The sequence below is a fragment of the Cebidichthys violaceus genome, unplaced genomic scaffold (assembly GCF_023349555.1).
Source record: "Cebidichthys violaceus isolate CVI_PGR_0920_01 unplaced genomic scaffold, fCebVio1.0.p SCAF_11, whole genome shotgun sequence".
NCBI classification, from domain to species: Eukaryota; Metazoa; Chordata; class Actinopteri; order Perciformes; family Stichaeidae; genus Cebidichthys; species Cebidichthys violaceus.
The window spans coordinates 12268190-12284704 of NW_027176274.1; the positions used below are offsets into that span (position 1 = coordinate 12268190).

Sequence of the window (16515 nt, forward strand, 5' to 3'; positions counted from 1 at the left end):
ATCTGAATGGTTGCTATTATTAGTAATTAAAGACTTCATTAGTTGTGGATACCTTATTGAGGCACCATTTGCTGGCAGGTCATTCCTCGGTGTCTTCTGTTTTTGGTCTAAACATACGTGTACGTGTGTTTTTAAGGAAGGACTCAAAGCGAAATGAGAAGATGTGATGGACAGCTCAAATCCCCCTCGATAGCACATCTCCACACCACCTCTATACTACTTACACCCTGCAGTGTTTTTTATTATACACCTTTCTTGGTGTATAATTAGCATGTGTCATAGAAGAGCGATGGTGTAAGGAGGCATGAATGCTAGTGGCCTCCCTGCCGTTTCCACTGAGAATGTAAGACACTGGCCACAAATGATTGGATTAGTATTTAACCCCCCTTGCACTTAGCATAATCCTCTTTGCAGCTTTCTGTGTGTGTGTGTGTGTGTGTGTGTGTGTGTGTGTGTGTGTGTGTGTGTGTGTGCGTGTGTGCGTGTGTGCGTGTGTGCGTGTGTGCGTGCGTGCGTGCGTGTGCTTTGAGTCATCTGCTCCCGTTGCTCGGAATGCTCCAGCCGACGAAAACAGCAAGGTCAGTTGGAGAACTTGTCCGCGGTCGTTGTCCATCATCTGACGTGGGACTCATGTTTCCCGTGTCCAGTCAACGAGCTGTGTGGGAAGCAACTGGCAGCAAAGATGAGCGACGAGAACACAGAAGAGGGAAGCCAGACGGGGTGAGGGCGGGAGGAGGAGAGGGGTAGAAAAGACATCCACGGAATGCAGAGATGGAGATGAGTGTTAATAATAGAAAATATGAGGGCCTCGTTGAGCAAATGGGCACTCTGCGATCGAGGCAGCGCAGCCAGAGGTGCAAAAATGGGAGAGGTTTGTGGTCGGGAGATTATTGCGGAAGGTTGGTGGAATATAGCGATCAGTTGAAGGTCTGCAGGGTTTGGTATGTCATTGTCAGGCTTTCTAAATAGCCCGCAGAGCGATGGGCACTTTGAAGTTCCACAGAGCTGCTTAAATCCTGTCTGAAAAGATGCAGAGAACAGCGAGTCACAAAGAACAGACAGGAATATATAGAGAGTGAAGGGGCAGGAAGACGGGAAGGATTGATGACGGGTGAAACATGCAGGGGAGTGAGAGTAATCAGAAGTCAGTAAGGGAAGCTTGTTTCAGGAGGATGACAGGAGACAGGCGAGTGGAGGAAAGCTCTTAGTGCGCCAACACAGTATGAGTAGTATGCTTTTTTTTTGGGGGGGGGGGGGTGAGTAATACGTTTCCAGCAGTTCTGGATGAGTAGCTGCAACATGAGAAGCAGTGATGCAGCGGTACACAGCCCTGACCTGATCTGAGCTGGATGTGGGTAGACGGGGCGCCGCCAGATTAGCACACTGACATCCCAGTAGAGAAAAACAGGGAACCGAAGCCTGAGTCAGAATAGATGGCTGCCTCTTACCTAATGCATCCCATAGTATGCTCGGCCAGATTCAGTCAGCACACGTCACTCGTAGACTTTCTGTCAATCTCAGTTTTAATATCCGCTGTTTGCTAACTGTGGAAGGATTTCCTTTGTTAACTGACTTTCTTTAATGCCAGCGGACAAATGTTTTGTATTTTGTGGCTTCTATGTTTACAACGGTGTGGTACAGCAGTATGTGTTGCTGAGCCAGCAAACAAAATGATTATGTTATTATGTTTGTTATATTTGTGTTAAGAAAGAATCGGGAGATGTCTTATATTATTCAGCAGGACTGCATGAAAAATGTAAGCAGTGTGCGAGTGAGAAACTGTATTAGTAAGTACAGAATTATTTAAGAATACATTAGGAGTGCTAGTTGACTGGGTTTATCATTTCAAGCCCCATATAGTATCTCTAATATATTCCTATAGGGACATATCTGTTAGGATTCCCTGACGTTACATTAAGCTTAATTTCAGTAAGCAGATTTTATAGGTAGCGGGACAAGATTTTGGGATTGATCTGGTTTCAGTTTGCAGTCCTGAGTTGTAATGACTAATCACGTTTTCGCAGGCTTTGGTTGAATGCAGGAGAGCAAAAGAGGCGCAACGCATTGGCTGAAATGCAAGCTGGGAACCCAGCGGCTATTGTCTGACAATGATTCAGCTTTTTATTTGTTTGAATTTTGCTTAAACTGGCAATTTGTGAAACAATCCGGTCGTACATGTGGTCTCGTTTACTCCAACTCCAGTCTTACATCTCAAGTTGCTAATCGGACTGTAAACAATGAGCAGCGCACAATAAAAGGAAGTCTTGGCCTGTTTAGCCACTGAATACACCAGAACCCCAGAAATACTGCCCCTTGCCCCCAGAGGGTTATCTGTGGTCTGACAGTGAGATTAACACACTTCACATTTGTTAAGAATAAGGTTAACATGTCTACTTTTTAAAGTTGAGGCACTTATGAGTAGAGTTTCATGATTCATAGCCTGGTTGTCTGTGGGGGTCCTTTAGGAGAAATCAAGCTATAAGGAATGATGACTTTAATGAGTTTTCACTTTGGGAGGCCACTGGGACAAAATTCAAATCCCTTCCAATTGAGGCCACACACCACATATTTGTAAAGATTCTAACAGCTTATGAGTGGAATGTGTTTTTAAAAAAACAAAGCAATCAATAAACAAAAGACCTGAAGCTCCAAGCGCAGGAAGGGGGAAATAAGACGTATGATCCACAGGCACAGAGTCATGCAAGCTTGTGAAAAGAAACACACATACAAGGGGCGTAAAATGGACTCGCATTAATAACCATGAATGAAAGGTGTAGTGGAAGTGTAAGAAAAAGTTAAAAAGATGTTCTGGTGAATTATTAATGCCAAGTTTTGTGCCCACAGACAAAGCATTTTACAGACTCTCTCTCTCTCTCTCTCTCTCTCTCTCTCTCTCTCTCTCTCTCTCTCTCGCTCTCTCTCTCTCTCTCTCTCTCTCTCTCTCTCTTTCATGCACACACACACACACACACACACACACACACACACACACACACACACACACACACACACACACACACACACACACACACACACACAGCTGCAATCCCCAGTTGCTAGTGCACACAGGAAACAGCGTACTTGTCGCTCTGTCTGGATCTGGGGGTGTATGTGTAAGTGCTCTGTTGTCTCCGGCCCCAATGAGAGGGATGTTTGTAGTTGTTCCCTGAATGGTGAATGCTGTGTGTGTCTGTCTGTGTGTGTTTGGTAGGTGTGTGTGTGTGTGTCAATGCAAGGGGTTGAGGCAAGACTTGCATATGCTGTCTACCTAAATATAGGCTACAAAGCAACATACAGGAAAGTAGTAATCACTCTTCACAAGGGGTTTAACGCTGACGTCAGTTCTCGGGTAGCTACACGGCTCAGTATACGGCTCATGGTTCACTCCACTAATGAAACGTTTCGTTTAAATGAGAACAGCTCATTACAACAGCAGATTTGGTATTTATTCATCCTGCTGTGCTTGTGTGTTAACTTTTTCAGGTTGTAGTAAAGTGTTGATGTATATGTAATTGAACTACACCTGCTGGCATTTACATTTTTTGTCAATGAAAACAACATATATCCTCTTACACATATTATTGCTAACTTAATTGATAACGACAATTGGCATTTTTTACAAACACACATTGTTGACAAAACTATAGTTGATGCTCGCTGGTGGACACACCGTTACATGCGGAGGCAACACTCTTTCCTAATGATTTCAAACATACAGCATTTTTGGCATTTCTGTACTTAAATTTCTTGTTACATTTTAGCCACCATATATGCAGACACTAGCATAATTCTTAATAATTATGGATTTTTTTTTCACTTCAAAAATACCTGTACTCTCTGCAGCTTAACACATTTACATGCCCAGCTTGTGTTTTAGCAGCTCACACTGACCTCTCAGCTAACTCCCAGCCGGCTGCCTCTCACCTCCAGTGTAATAATATAGCTGCGGTGCCGTCCGTGTGGTTAAGGGTTAACGTGACCGTGTGTAATAGCGGTGAGCGTGACTGGATGACAGCTGTTATTAAGAGTTCCTGCGAATGTTTCAAGTAGTTAGTGGTGTTCAAAAAATGTGTTCGTTTGTGCGCGTGTGTGTGCTTGTGCACACCTCAACCTCAGTAAGCACTCTCCAGAATGCTTAGCTGCACATGTCACGCTATTTCTGTATTTCCTGGGAGATGTGAGGTGCATAAACACTGCCAACGCTAAATATTTAAACTGCAGTTTTGTAACCCATGTTCTCTCTTTCCTCTTTCCCTTATCTGTCTTTCTTCTTTTTCTCTCTCTCCATCACTCTCACCCCACCTCTGTCTGTAGCCGGTGTTGCCGTGGCTCAGAGAGTCGTAACTGTGCAAAGTGGACCGCTGGTACGGACTGAAGGCTCTCACGTGACCATCCTGTGCAACGTGACGGGCTACAAAGAAGGGTTGGAACAGGACTTTGAGTGGTCCATGTACCTGCCATCAGTACCGGACAGGGAAATCCGCATCGTGAGCACAGCTCAGCCAAACTATGCCTACGCCGTGTATGCACAGAGGGCCAATAGCAAAGAGATCTATGTGGAGAGGCTGGGCGGCGACTCGGCCATGCTCCACATCACCAAAGTGCAGGCCAAGGACCAGGGTCTGTTTGAGTGTTACACACCCAACACGGACGGTCGTTACCTGGGATCCTACAGCGCACGCACCAACCTCACTGGTGAGTCTCTAAACACACACACACACACACACACACACACACACACACACACACACACACACACACACACACACACACACACACACAATATCCAGATAAATCACCTGTTATCACATATGCTCATCTGGTGTCATCTTATACCTGATCAAGATGGTGGAGTACACACGGCAGCTTCATTATATTTTACCAAGAGCCCCAAAATACAACAAGCAGCAATTTTATTTTGGAATACTATTCAGTTTGTACAGTACAATCTGCTAAACATACATTTATTTAGGTATATGAAAGGAGGAAAGTACATTTTGACACACGGCCCCCGACAGAAAAAGGTGCAATATAAAAGATCCAGAGCATAAATATAGCAGCAAACACCTGTTCTCTATGTAGAGATATAGAGGAGTCACTCTCCCTCTGTGTGAGTCATTGTCCGAGCTTCTCCGTGCTTTGTTGACTGAGCCGGACTGGCTGTGTGTACTTTTAGCGAATGTCTGTGCATGTGAGCGTGCCTCACTGGTTAGCTCATGGTCGCCATTCTGCACTTCTCTCATACGGCGGGTACAGCTGATAAAGCCATCCCGACCGACTGTGTCATCACAGAAGCATACGCGCCCATCCTCCGATTGCCCCTCAGGTAACAACCGTTAGCCCTTCCAGCACCTTTGCCATTGTTTGCACTGTTAGCGTTGTTAGTACTGTTCGCTGTGAGACTCCAGCTCAGCCGTCGCCATGTTGAGAGCCGTTAGGAGACAATAGAAATGCTCCCAATGTTCTTTACTTAGTAATGCAGGGCCTGCCTGGAGTCATTTTGGTACATGTTGTGCCTTAATGTCGTATATCCCAAACAAATTTACAATAATATCTTCAGCTCGGGGCCTTTGGGGCCCATGAAAGTCTGGGGCCTGTGTGCTGTGAACTTGAATGTGGTGTCTCGTTAAGAGTTGTGTAAGTCCAAGTAAAACCAAGTTATTAGTTGTATCACCGATCAGTGATGTTCACAAATATGAATCAATAACCAGGACCCATCTCATACCTAGCTGTGCTCTCTTTGTGAAGGAGTGTGATGAGAGGAAGCGTTGCACTCCGGTTTAACACAAGTCCCACCTGTTCTGTTCTGCCCAGGGACAACCGAGCTCTCTCCTATCTCCCTCAAATCTCACTCACACACACACACACACACACACACACACACACACACACACACACACACACCCCCGTACACACTCACACAAACTCACATACCTCCTTTGCACACCTACTGAATTCTTCCCTTGCCCAGAGCTGTTTCAGTAGCGCATCCGGTGTGTTGGCGTGATGTGTGACTGTTTCAAACAGCATTAGTTTCTGCCTTCTTCTCCTGCCCGATCTCTCTCTCTCTCTCTCCCAGAGACGTAAATACAGATCCACCCAAAAGGCCTGCAGTACTGAAGACACAGCTGTCATAGATAGAGATTCCATTCCCTTCATAACTTCAGCCCTTCATTCCTGACAAGGCTGACCTTTCTCTCAGGGGCAAAGTCCAAACCAAAATGCCTGTTGCCTGAAAATTCTAGTTATTTGTTTCGTATTGATCAAAGTCACTGCAAGCTGAGAAATACCAATATTGTAAGGCTTTCTTTTGAGTTTGCGTGGGTCTGCAGTTCAAAAGTTCCTCTGCACTCAACAGGATTAATAGGCTCTGCTTTTCATTGAATAAGTGTTATTATTATTATTATTATAAGAACCTCAGCCGTTGCATTTTCTAGTATGCGCAGTATGATCTGAATGTGGGGCAGGGCTCAGGCACAGGGCACTGTAAAACAGCCCTGCTGATAGCCCCCAGTATTTATAGAAATGCATGTGAGCGGAGGTATAGAGGGACTGTTATGTGAGCCTTTCTGTGTCTCTAACCTCTTAACCCAGTTTCAGAGGTCAGGGGCGCGCGGCAGGGTCTCTCCCCTCTTTTCTTTGCTGTGCTCTTGAGTCCCTCTGTGAACCCCCCCGGCAGCTGCACGCCTCTTTGGACCGTGCCGGGCAAACAATGATACCTTGTCCTTCTTCCCCTCCCCCTCCTATCCCTCTCCTCTTCATCGTGCCACTGTCTTTCATTCTGTCATCTATATGTCTGTCTCCATTTATCAGCCCTGGCCCTTACTCCAATTTGCTCTGTTGTATATAAAAAAATGGCTTTGAGAATGTGTGTTTCAAGGGTGATGTCAAAGGACAAACACAAGCAGGGGAGTATTGTGGGGGACATATGGGAGGAAGGATATGAGATAGAAAGGGGGTGTGTGTGTATGTGTATGTGTGTGTGTGTGTGTGTGTGTGTGTGTGTGTGTGTGTGTGTGTGTGTGTGTGTTGGGTTAATTGTAGGCATAGAAGGCCACAGACTAACCTGTGTCCTGAGTGCTACATTAAGGCTTACTCACAGGGATATTTCTTTCATCCATTGTCACCTTTCCGTACAAATAGCAGAGGAGGATTATTATTGTGGAACCTAATAGCCGCTGCCCGAGGAGGAGAACAGTTTCTCCAGTGCACCTGGACAACGTTCTCCCTGATACTGTGACGCTGTGTTTTCATACGCTGTATTGTCTGTCAACTAGAATCAGACACCTCTGCCGTGCATGTGGTTGATCGCCTGGAAAGGTGACCCCTGCTTCTCTTTGTATGAAGTCTTTTTTTAAAGGGAATTAGCAGAGAAACATGAGTGTGTGTGCATCTTTTTATCCTCTGATACTAAACTTGGATCAATCAAATGAAAATGCAACTCCGCCCCCGAAGTGCCAATACTGCCTTTAGGCACTGCCTTATTATTATACACATGTGAGAAGAGTATTTGGCCATCATGGCACAATTACTGGATTATGTCCACTAAATCACAGGGCGACACAGAGAGGCAGGGAAATCATTATTTCCTAATACAGAAGAGGTTAGATTTGACATTTTCATTGTTATTTTACTCCCAAGATATTGAATGCTGTGAAGGCAGAGGGGTTTACTGGGTAATAAGGATGTAAATAATATTGGCCCACGTACTTGAAGCCTCTTTAACCAATATTTTTAGATCCAGAATTAATCTGTGTGTTGTGTGAAATCTGGTAGCGACAAAACCCTTAGAGAATTATCACCCGACTCTGCATTTTCCCCTCAGCTCTAAAGCGATTCATCACCTATTTCAGTTCATGGTTTCACATCTCACAGCTGAACTGTTTCGGTTCAGTCTCACTGGTCTCATCATCCTTGTTTCCAGCAGCTGCAGGCAGCGTGCTCAGCACCAAACAGCGGACAGACAAAGTTGGCAACTAGCTGGGGAACATAGTGAAGCATTCAATAGCTAAAGTACCAGATATTTGCCTAAGGAGTTGGTAGAGACCAAAAACAGTTAAAATAAGGTCACTTATATTCATCAAGTGGCCAGAAACACAACTTCATTTTTATTGTTTGCCCCTAAAAACGTCTCGTGTGTGCAGCCCCACTTTGCCATGCAATTTGGACCTCTAGAGAGTAGCTTCCACGTTTACACTGCGTCACTAGATTGAGAAACTGAGAAGAGTAAACCACACACAAAGTGTTGATCTTAATGAAAGAATGTCTCTCAAATGCCATACAAATGCCTCTGTGTGGCACTTTATTTCTGTATTTTTAAATGTGTTTTTGAATGGCGGTTCTAAAGCAGCAAACCATGAGCTACAGTATACTGCGGCTCTGGGAAACGGTTGGATAAATTCCAAACACCTGTTTTGTTTCTGACTTTTGATAATGACGATCAAAAGAGAGAACACAGTGGCAGCATTATCCTTTCACCAGCAGCAGTGGCACCACAGTTCTGGCTGACTGTGTGACCCACGCAGAGAGAAGAGAGTGTCCCTCTTGGTAAATGAATATAGTTCAAATGAAACTGCTTTATTTATTTATTTTTTTTCCCCCCCTAAAGGCATTATTTCTCATACTCTTACATCGTGTGTCTGTTTACCGGAGAAGTTGCAGGTGGTTAAGTGTTGCACATGGCATGCAGTTAACCTGGGTGCTGGGAAGCGGTTTGAGGCCAAAGGTCCCTTGTAGCTTCTCTCTGCACCGCTCCATACCCTGATCTCTGAGATTGATTAAGCTCAGTCTGTTGCATTTGAGTGTGCGCTTCTGTGTGCTTGTTTTCTCATGTGTATGTGTGTGTGCGAGTGTTTGACTTCCTCCTACACATCAGATTGCAGAAGAAAAGGACAACAGCCTGACATGGCCATCATGGTTGTCCTTATCCTACGCACCAGCCTGTGTGCGAGCGAGTCCAACCGCTAGCAGAACAACAAGCCCTCCGCTGAGACAAGTATCACACTGCTCTTACTCATGAAGCTCACATATACCCTTACTGTCCTAGAAAGCACCATAGGAGTCACCATACTGGCAGATATACAGATTCTAGCCTCCGCATTTGGCAGCAGTCATCCATTCTCATTCCTGTAGTAATACAGTAATAGAGCTGGAGAGCTAAAGCCTTGGTGTATTGTCAAACTGAAGCGTTTTCGTTTCTTTCTGTTATTCACCGTCACCTGGACAAGAAAAAGTAAGAAAACGTTCATCTTCTGATGTGTGACAGTGTAAAAAAAAAAAATTAGGTTTGGCAGCGAGTGGTTTTGAAGAAAAGAAAAGGAGATGGATGGTGCGAAAAGGCAGAGATGAGGAAATTGAAAAAGAGAGGAATGGGGATAGAAGCGGCAGTATTGGAAATGGGTACTGGGGCGATGCTGAATGGAGTGTGTGACCAATAAATGATGAGCTCTTCCTCTCGACTCCAATGTGATTGGTTACACCTCCCCCAGGCATTACCCACAATACAACTGGCGCAATAGGGTTGCGTCTTAAATAGTGTGTGCCTGATGTGACTCCTAAGGTTAATGCAGTTACAAACCGCCATGCAAGTTATAAATGCAATTAGCCAGCACAAATTGAAGACACTGAGAAAGACAGAAGGAGCAGGCTAGAGATGAGACCTAGGAATTTCAATTAAGGAATAAGGAAACCGTTTTGGCGAATAATTTTCAGAACATTCCGCGGCAAAATACGGCGTTCCTCCAGTCACACTTTTGATTCTCATTACATTCATGACTTACATTTTTATTTGTTAGGGAATCTGTTCACTTGATGAAACTGTGGTGGTGCTGTAAGTCTGTGCAGCACTGCCTACCCAAGGTCAAAATGCAGTTCTGAGCAAGTGTTTACGAATGGAGGTGTTGATTTTTTTCTTCTTAGCATAGCTGAGCCTGTGCACTGCTAAACATACATACAGAGTAAGAGAGGCTGAATCATGCTTCTGCTGAGCTCAGCGTGTGTGTGTGTGTGTGTGTGTGTGTGTGTGTGTGTGTGTGTGTGTGTGTGTGTGTGTGTGTGTGTCTGATTTGTGTCCCTCCCCTGCCTTTCTTTTCTTGAGGGAGCTAGTGCTGCCAAGTTGCACTGCTCTACTTCACTTAATGAGATAGACCCAAATGTGGAGATGTCATCTCGCATTCTATCTTTTACACCGGTTGACACCGGGACCCTCTTCTTCGCTCTCTGTCATCATCTGAATCCCCGCTCTCGCTCCATCAATCCAAAGCTCCGGGGTCGATTCAGCCTGGTCCAACGCCTTGGCCCCCAGCTGGCGTTGGTCATGCGGGTATATGGGTTGGTCAATACAGCTGCACTCTGAGCTTCATCACAGGGGAAAGGGTGATTGAAGCACACGGCATCAGATTGTGGAGGGGAGCCAGTAATTGAATAAAGACAGAGGAAGGAGGATGTGAAGGAAAAAGAGGAGGGTCTTTTTTTTTTTTTTTAAAGAAGGCGAAGACATGGGTGAAGCCTTGTGTTGACAAAGAAAGATACAGTCAGATATAATTAGTAGATGAATAGACAAGGGAAGTTGTATCTCTGTGTCTGTTGGTATTGATTGGGGGCAGAGGCCTATGTATGACTGGAGCATTTTATCTCCCTTGTCTCTCCTTGCAGTGACACTCCAGCTCTCTCTGCTCCCCCTCTCTCTGGCCTTACCATCACCTCTCAGTTTCATTTACTATTACATTCCCTTCTCTGCCTTTTGTGTGTGTGTGTGTGTGTGTTTGCATGTGTGTGTAAGCACATACTGGCCCTAAGCTGCAGACCAAGCGGGACTCCAAATGGAAAGAGATTGTATCTCTATGTCTGGCTTGCCATTTCCTTGCACATCTCGTACACTATAGCAGACAGGGTGCTCCTGCTCAATAACATTACTGCCACTCGGACCCACCATACAGAGACGCGCGTATTCACACACATAGAAACACAGTCACAGTCACACAGTGTAGCGAGCTGTCAGTCAGGACAGATGTCGCACATATAGAATAATTGAGTCTGAGAGAGACGGTGCTCTAGCGCTCCCAACAGAAGGCACCCTTTCTACTGAACATCACTGAAGAGGGCTTTAAAAACCCAGCGGATCACTGCAGACAATACAACTGCTGAATAAAACAGCGCTGTTGAACAAGGCCAAGCAGACACCTTGATACTTTGTAGTCATGTAGGGCAAGCAGTACTATACTATACGTACATGTGTAGTTTGGGGACAACCATGGTGGGTTTGGGCTTCAATGTGGGTGGAAAATGAATGCATTCCAAGTTTGACATTTTCACACTAATCCTCATAGGGCCTCACAAAGACTGTAATCAAATTTTGGGCAGTTTTAACAGTATATATTGTTAAAGAGGGCCGTGGTGATGGAGCTACAGGTCTTCACAGGACCTGTGAAAAACCTACAGACCTACCTGACATCCCTAAGTACATTCCCAAAAAGGGACCAGAGCACAATCAGACACACAGACCCTACACTACCCAGTTACACTGAATATAAACTGGACATGGCCCAACTTAAGTCCCACATCAGGTCTTAGAAAGCCCAGTAGACCCATGAAGACCTCTGGATGAGGCTGCCTCCTGTTCAGTGTGCGAAATACCTGGTGACAATAAGGGGGGGTTCCCTATATCTAGTGTTCCAGTGTTATTCTGAAGTCTTCCAAGACTCAATACGCAATATACAAGATTTCACAGTGGCAACTATGGCAATCAACTAGGCTGTACACGCTTTACACACATTACCAAGGCTAATATCGGCAACATTAAGGCGACTCACACAACCCCACAACCACGCAACAACTACAGAATCTACACAGCAGGCTCGCGTCTCTCTCTCTCTCAAACCCGACACACGGGCACTTGTGTGTCGCTGTAGCTAACTTTTCACAGCAAACATAGGCTACAGATCAAAAACAAATTCTATCTTACTAAAAAAAGAATCTGCCACAGCGGTCTGATGTCGAAGTAGAAAATAATCCACTGCTTTTCAGGTTGTACAAGGTTCTCTGAACTGCACAACATTTGCATCAATGGGTCTCCGACCCCCCCAGGACCCACTGTATTTCGCTCACTGCTCTTTCTCCAGCTTGGAAGCTGTTGCCATTAAACCTAAATCTGAATGCTCTTGCAGCCTACAGACACACTTTCAAGCACTGCCTTGCAAATTGTAGTGGTTACCCTTTTGAAATTCCAAATGATGTCAGAGATGGTCTGTATTTAGCTCATCGCCCACATTACTGAGCTAGGCTAATGAGAAACGATTTAATGTGCTAACTAATACACACGTGTGTGTGTGTGTGTGTGTGTGTGTGTGTGTGTGTGTGTGTGTGCGTGTGCGCGTATGTGTTGAATATATATGTTTATTAATGTTTATATAATGGACTAAAAAGCCACTGTTCCTCTAGTTGATTTGATTAGCTTAGCTAAGCGCTAACCCTCAGGGGCCTGCTGCCTCTTCTTTGTGAGATTAACAGAACACAGCCACAGTTTGAATATGAATTCAGCATGAATATGGATGTGAATGAATGTGCTGCTAACGAGTGTTTGTGTTCATGTCGTTAAAATGTGTGCTAGTAAAGAGTGGAGCTTGCAGTATAATGGCCTCCAGGACTCATGTGGTTGTGAGTGTGGTCCAGGACGCTGCTGCATTGTTTGATGTTGGCGGCTGCTATGAAGCCTTATCTGAGCACAATGGGGACTGAAGGTTTTTCGGGTTTCAAGCTATACATCGAATAACTCCTTTTGACACGGACACAACCACACACACACACACACACACACACACACACACACACACAGATATTGCGCAGATATTGGTACTCATTCCCTCACTTGAGGGTTATAGAAGCACATATAGACCCGTTATAAATGCTAACATGCACATATGCACACTCTCTATCTTGTCCGTGGAGGTAATTGGCATTGCTAAAGAGAAACTGCACCTGGGCAATTTTTTTTTGCAATGCCAACTAGTGAACTAGTGGTTGGCGTTGGTGTAGCTGTTTGTGCAACACAGCTGGCTAAGGTCACAAGCACATAAGCTGCACTCCATTTGGCTGTGCCAGCATGCTGATTGTTGCATAGTGGCAATGGCTGGCAAACGCCATCAAACTAAGAACGGGCAGCAGGTAAAATGTTGAATATCTATCGGCTAATAATCAAACAGCAGCACATCATGAAAATGCCGCAGTCAATTTTAAATATTATCTCTTCACAGCCTTTTCTGATTAAGTAGGGACATTAGCCACAACAAGTCACAGGGAAATATGTGTTTACGATGCTTTTGGTGTTCTGTTTACCTGCTACACAAGTTTTATGTGCCAAATTTAAATATAATGGAAACTGCGGCCGTTCATCTCAAACCAACACTGTGCCGGTGGGGTTTTGGTGCGCATCCATAGACCACACCTGACCACACCAGCTATGATCATGGGTGTGGTCAGAGGTTCAGCAAGCTAGACCTTTTTATCCCACGGAGATCAGCTGTTTAGTGCGACAATGCTTTTCCATACAAGCTCCCGTGTGGAGTTAGTCACCACCTCCTCGTCCTTTTTCTTGGTGTGGGCCTGTCAGTTAGGACCGCTGATGCCAGTTTAAAGATTAGCATCGCACCCACCTCATTAGCATGCTAATCACAGCCTCATTATTTGCAATGGAAAACAGAGGTTTAGTTAAAACATCCGATGTAATGGATTTGGGTGTGGGCTGCGGAGCCAGCCGCAGGATGTTTTCAAGTGTCGGTGTTGAAGTGAAAAGTAAAAGTGGAGAAGCCTGGGAGGCTAAACTCATTTTGGTGAAGCGCCGACAAGGCAAGCGAGCCGATGACCCCTCAAGCTCTATCTCAGGCACACACTGCTATCTAAAATCTGTAGTACAGAATTCAATACTGCACACACACTCATAAATATCTCAAAGCTTTAGCAAGGACTTTTGACTTTTTCACAGACAGGCAGACAGAAGCATGGCCGGTCCCTTCCTCTCAGTTGACTGAGGGGGAGACGGCAGACATATGTTTCCACCTGTGCCCCAGTGCCAGGGGGGCCACCATGGGATGTGGTTAGAATGATGAGGGGGGATTGTGTGTATGAGAGGGGGGTGGGGTGGGGTGGGGTTGGCATATGCCTAATTCCCCTCTGTGCTGGCAGCTCAGACAGACAGTTGCTCCCTCATCTGCTGCCCTGCTGGATGGGTGCCTGGTGATTGAGTGCTGCCCACCTCCCTTCACTACACTCTATTTGTTTTAGTTTTTTTCCCTTCCCTCAAAGACAATGTGTCTCATACAGCAACACCACACACGCACACCTGCTAATACGCTGCACCTCTGGCCAGCTTCCACACTCTGCTCCACTCGACCTTAGCCTTGCAATGTGTCCTTACGAAGTGGTACTCCAGAGCTTGTCATTGTGTGTTTATGCATAATACAAAGGGCTTTTATATAGGACTGTGTTCCCGGACTCCTTTGCTATTGTACCTTTTTTTTTTTTTTTTTTTTATTAAAGAGGAGAAGCCATGTGGAACTGGCCGGAAGACAAGTCTTTGTGTGCTGATTAAAATACAGTGATATGTTTTGTAAGGTTTACTTGGACACATACACACACCCACACCCACACACAGAGATGGTCAGATGGCTGGGGCTATAACGGGTTCTATCCTCAGGGAAGTCTTTAATTGGTCACCATGCTTTACCATCTGGGGCTGGGGCGACGGATGGAGGGATGAAGGGAGATGGTGGGAGCTCCTGTAAAGGGTAGAGAGTGAGAAAAAAAAGAGGGGGAGAGACAGTAAGTGCAGCACAGGGATGGAGCTTATTAGTTTTAATACTTGCACCTCCAGTATTATTAGAAGCATAATATACTTGATGAATGCCGTTTACAGTGTGCGTGTGTGCGTGTGCGTGTGTGCGTGTGTGCGTGTGTGTGTGTGTGTGTGTGTGTGTGTGTGTGTGTGTGTGTGAATGCGAATCATTGCACATGGTATGTTTGTGTGGCTGAACAGTAGGTCGACGGGTTATTGCATGTCTGTGTGTGTGTGTGAAAGTGGTAATGACTGTAGGGTGTGTGTTTGTGCTGATGTTGGCAGACGGAGCAAAACCCTGCACATGTGCTAACAACCTCCAGGACAGCAGCGATGGAGAAGACAAACAGACACACACAGGGGTGGCATCTGTGTGTATTTCTCTCTTCTTGAGCACAGAGTGTTTGCTGTAACTTGTGTTATTTGGATAGACGAGCAGACGGAAGATGGGAACTGCTAAAGAAAGGGTATGACAGATGAAACGATGGAGAAAGTGGGTCTGAAGCTGGTGAAGATGAGAAGGGAAATGTAGGAAAAGAAAGAGAGAGGAAGGGGTGGGGATGGAAGGAACATTGCATGTGTTTAGGCATGATGAGTAAATCTTTGATGCTGTAAAGGATTTCAGTCAACGATAGCTTTGCACACAGCTCTTCTCAAATGCTCTTAGGAAGATTTGTCTTTCATACTCCCACCTCTCTTCAGACTACCCCTCCTCTCACGCTTTGCCTTATAATCTCCCGCTTACTCTCCATCTTCCCAACACACTCACTCAGGCTCATTTCCTGGCTGGGCCTCAGTGAGAGGTTGTGTCATATTGTGTATATGCGTTCAAGCGCCCGTTGTGGGTTCGCGTGCGTCTTAGTTAGTGTTAAATCCTCCTCTTCTGCCTTTGTGTAAACAGCGTCTCATATTTGAAAGCTTCTTCTCGCCACGGATACGTTTCTTATCGCAACATTCAGCCTTTTAACTCCACGTCACCATACTCCTGCGACAATAACAAAGCCCACTCCTTCACTCGCTGCCCATCTTTCTTTCCTTTTCTTCTCCCACTTTCTCCTTTTGTTGTCATACCTTTCCCTCTCTGCTGGTTCCATCCAGTGAGAAAGAAAACCTGGACACATGAATAGAAGTCCAATAGAACAAACTGGTGAAACTTGCAGAGTGATTTTAAAAGTGCTTTACATGTATTCCTATATATTTATTATTACATTCATCTATTTTCATATAATATACTGCTAATGCTTAATTTTTTTATTATTAGAAGTATTAGTTTTCTAAATCATGCATTTTGCAGCTCAGCACAGTGTAAAAACACATCCTGTGCCAGTAAGTTCTTTTATTAACCCGGTGTGTGTTCTTCTCCAAACATTATGTTAATAAGCAGCACACCCCTTAGGACTGTGCATGATTCAGTGACCCAGTACAGCTGAGTCTGGAGGAAATGTTTGGGTGAGCAGAGGGGAGTACCTCAGTCACTTGTACTAGTGTGTGTGTGTGTGTGTGTGTGTGTGTGTGTGTGTGTGTGTGTGTGTGTGTGTGTGTGTGTGTGTGTGTGTGTGTGTGTGTGTGTGTGTGTGTGTCAGAGAGCAGCTGTCCCCTCAAGCATGACTATCTGCGTGTGTTTGGGTGGGTGAGAGTGAGAGAGAGTGCCCAATTTTGATGTGCCTCTCATTCTAACTTTAGGTATA

At 45.2% G+C, this 16515-nt stretch overlaps 1 protein-coding gene across 1 annotated transcript in view; it reads left to right on the forward strand.

The window, feature by feature from the left end:
* Nucleotides 1-16515, forward strand: part of igsf3 (immunoglobulin superfamily, member 3) — a 66746-nt gene that overhangs the window by 12349 nt on the left and 37882 nt on the right. Inside the window, exon 2 of the mRNA XM_068704862.1 lies at nucleotides 4315-4695. Coding sequence (XP_068560963.1) covers nucleotides 4315-4695 — 381 coding nt within the window. The remainder of the gene's footprint in view (nucleotides 1-4314; nucleotides 4696-16515) is intronic.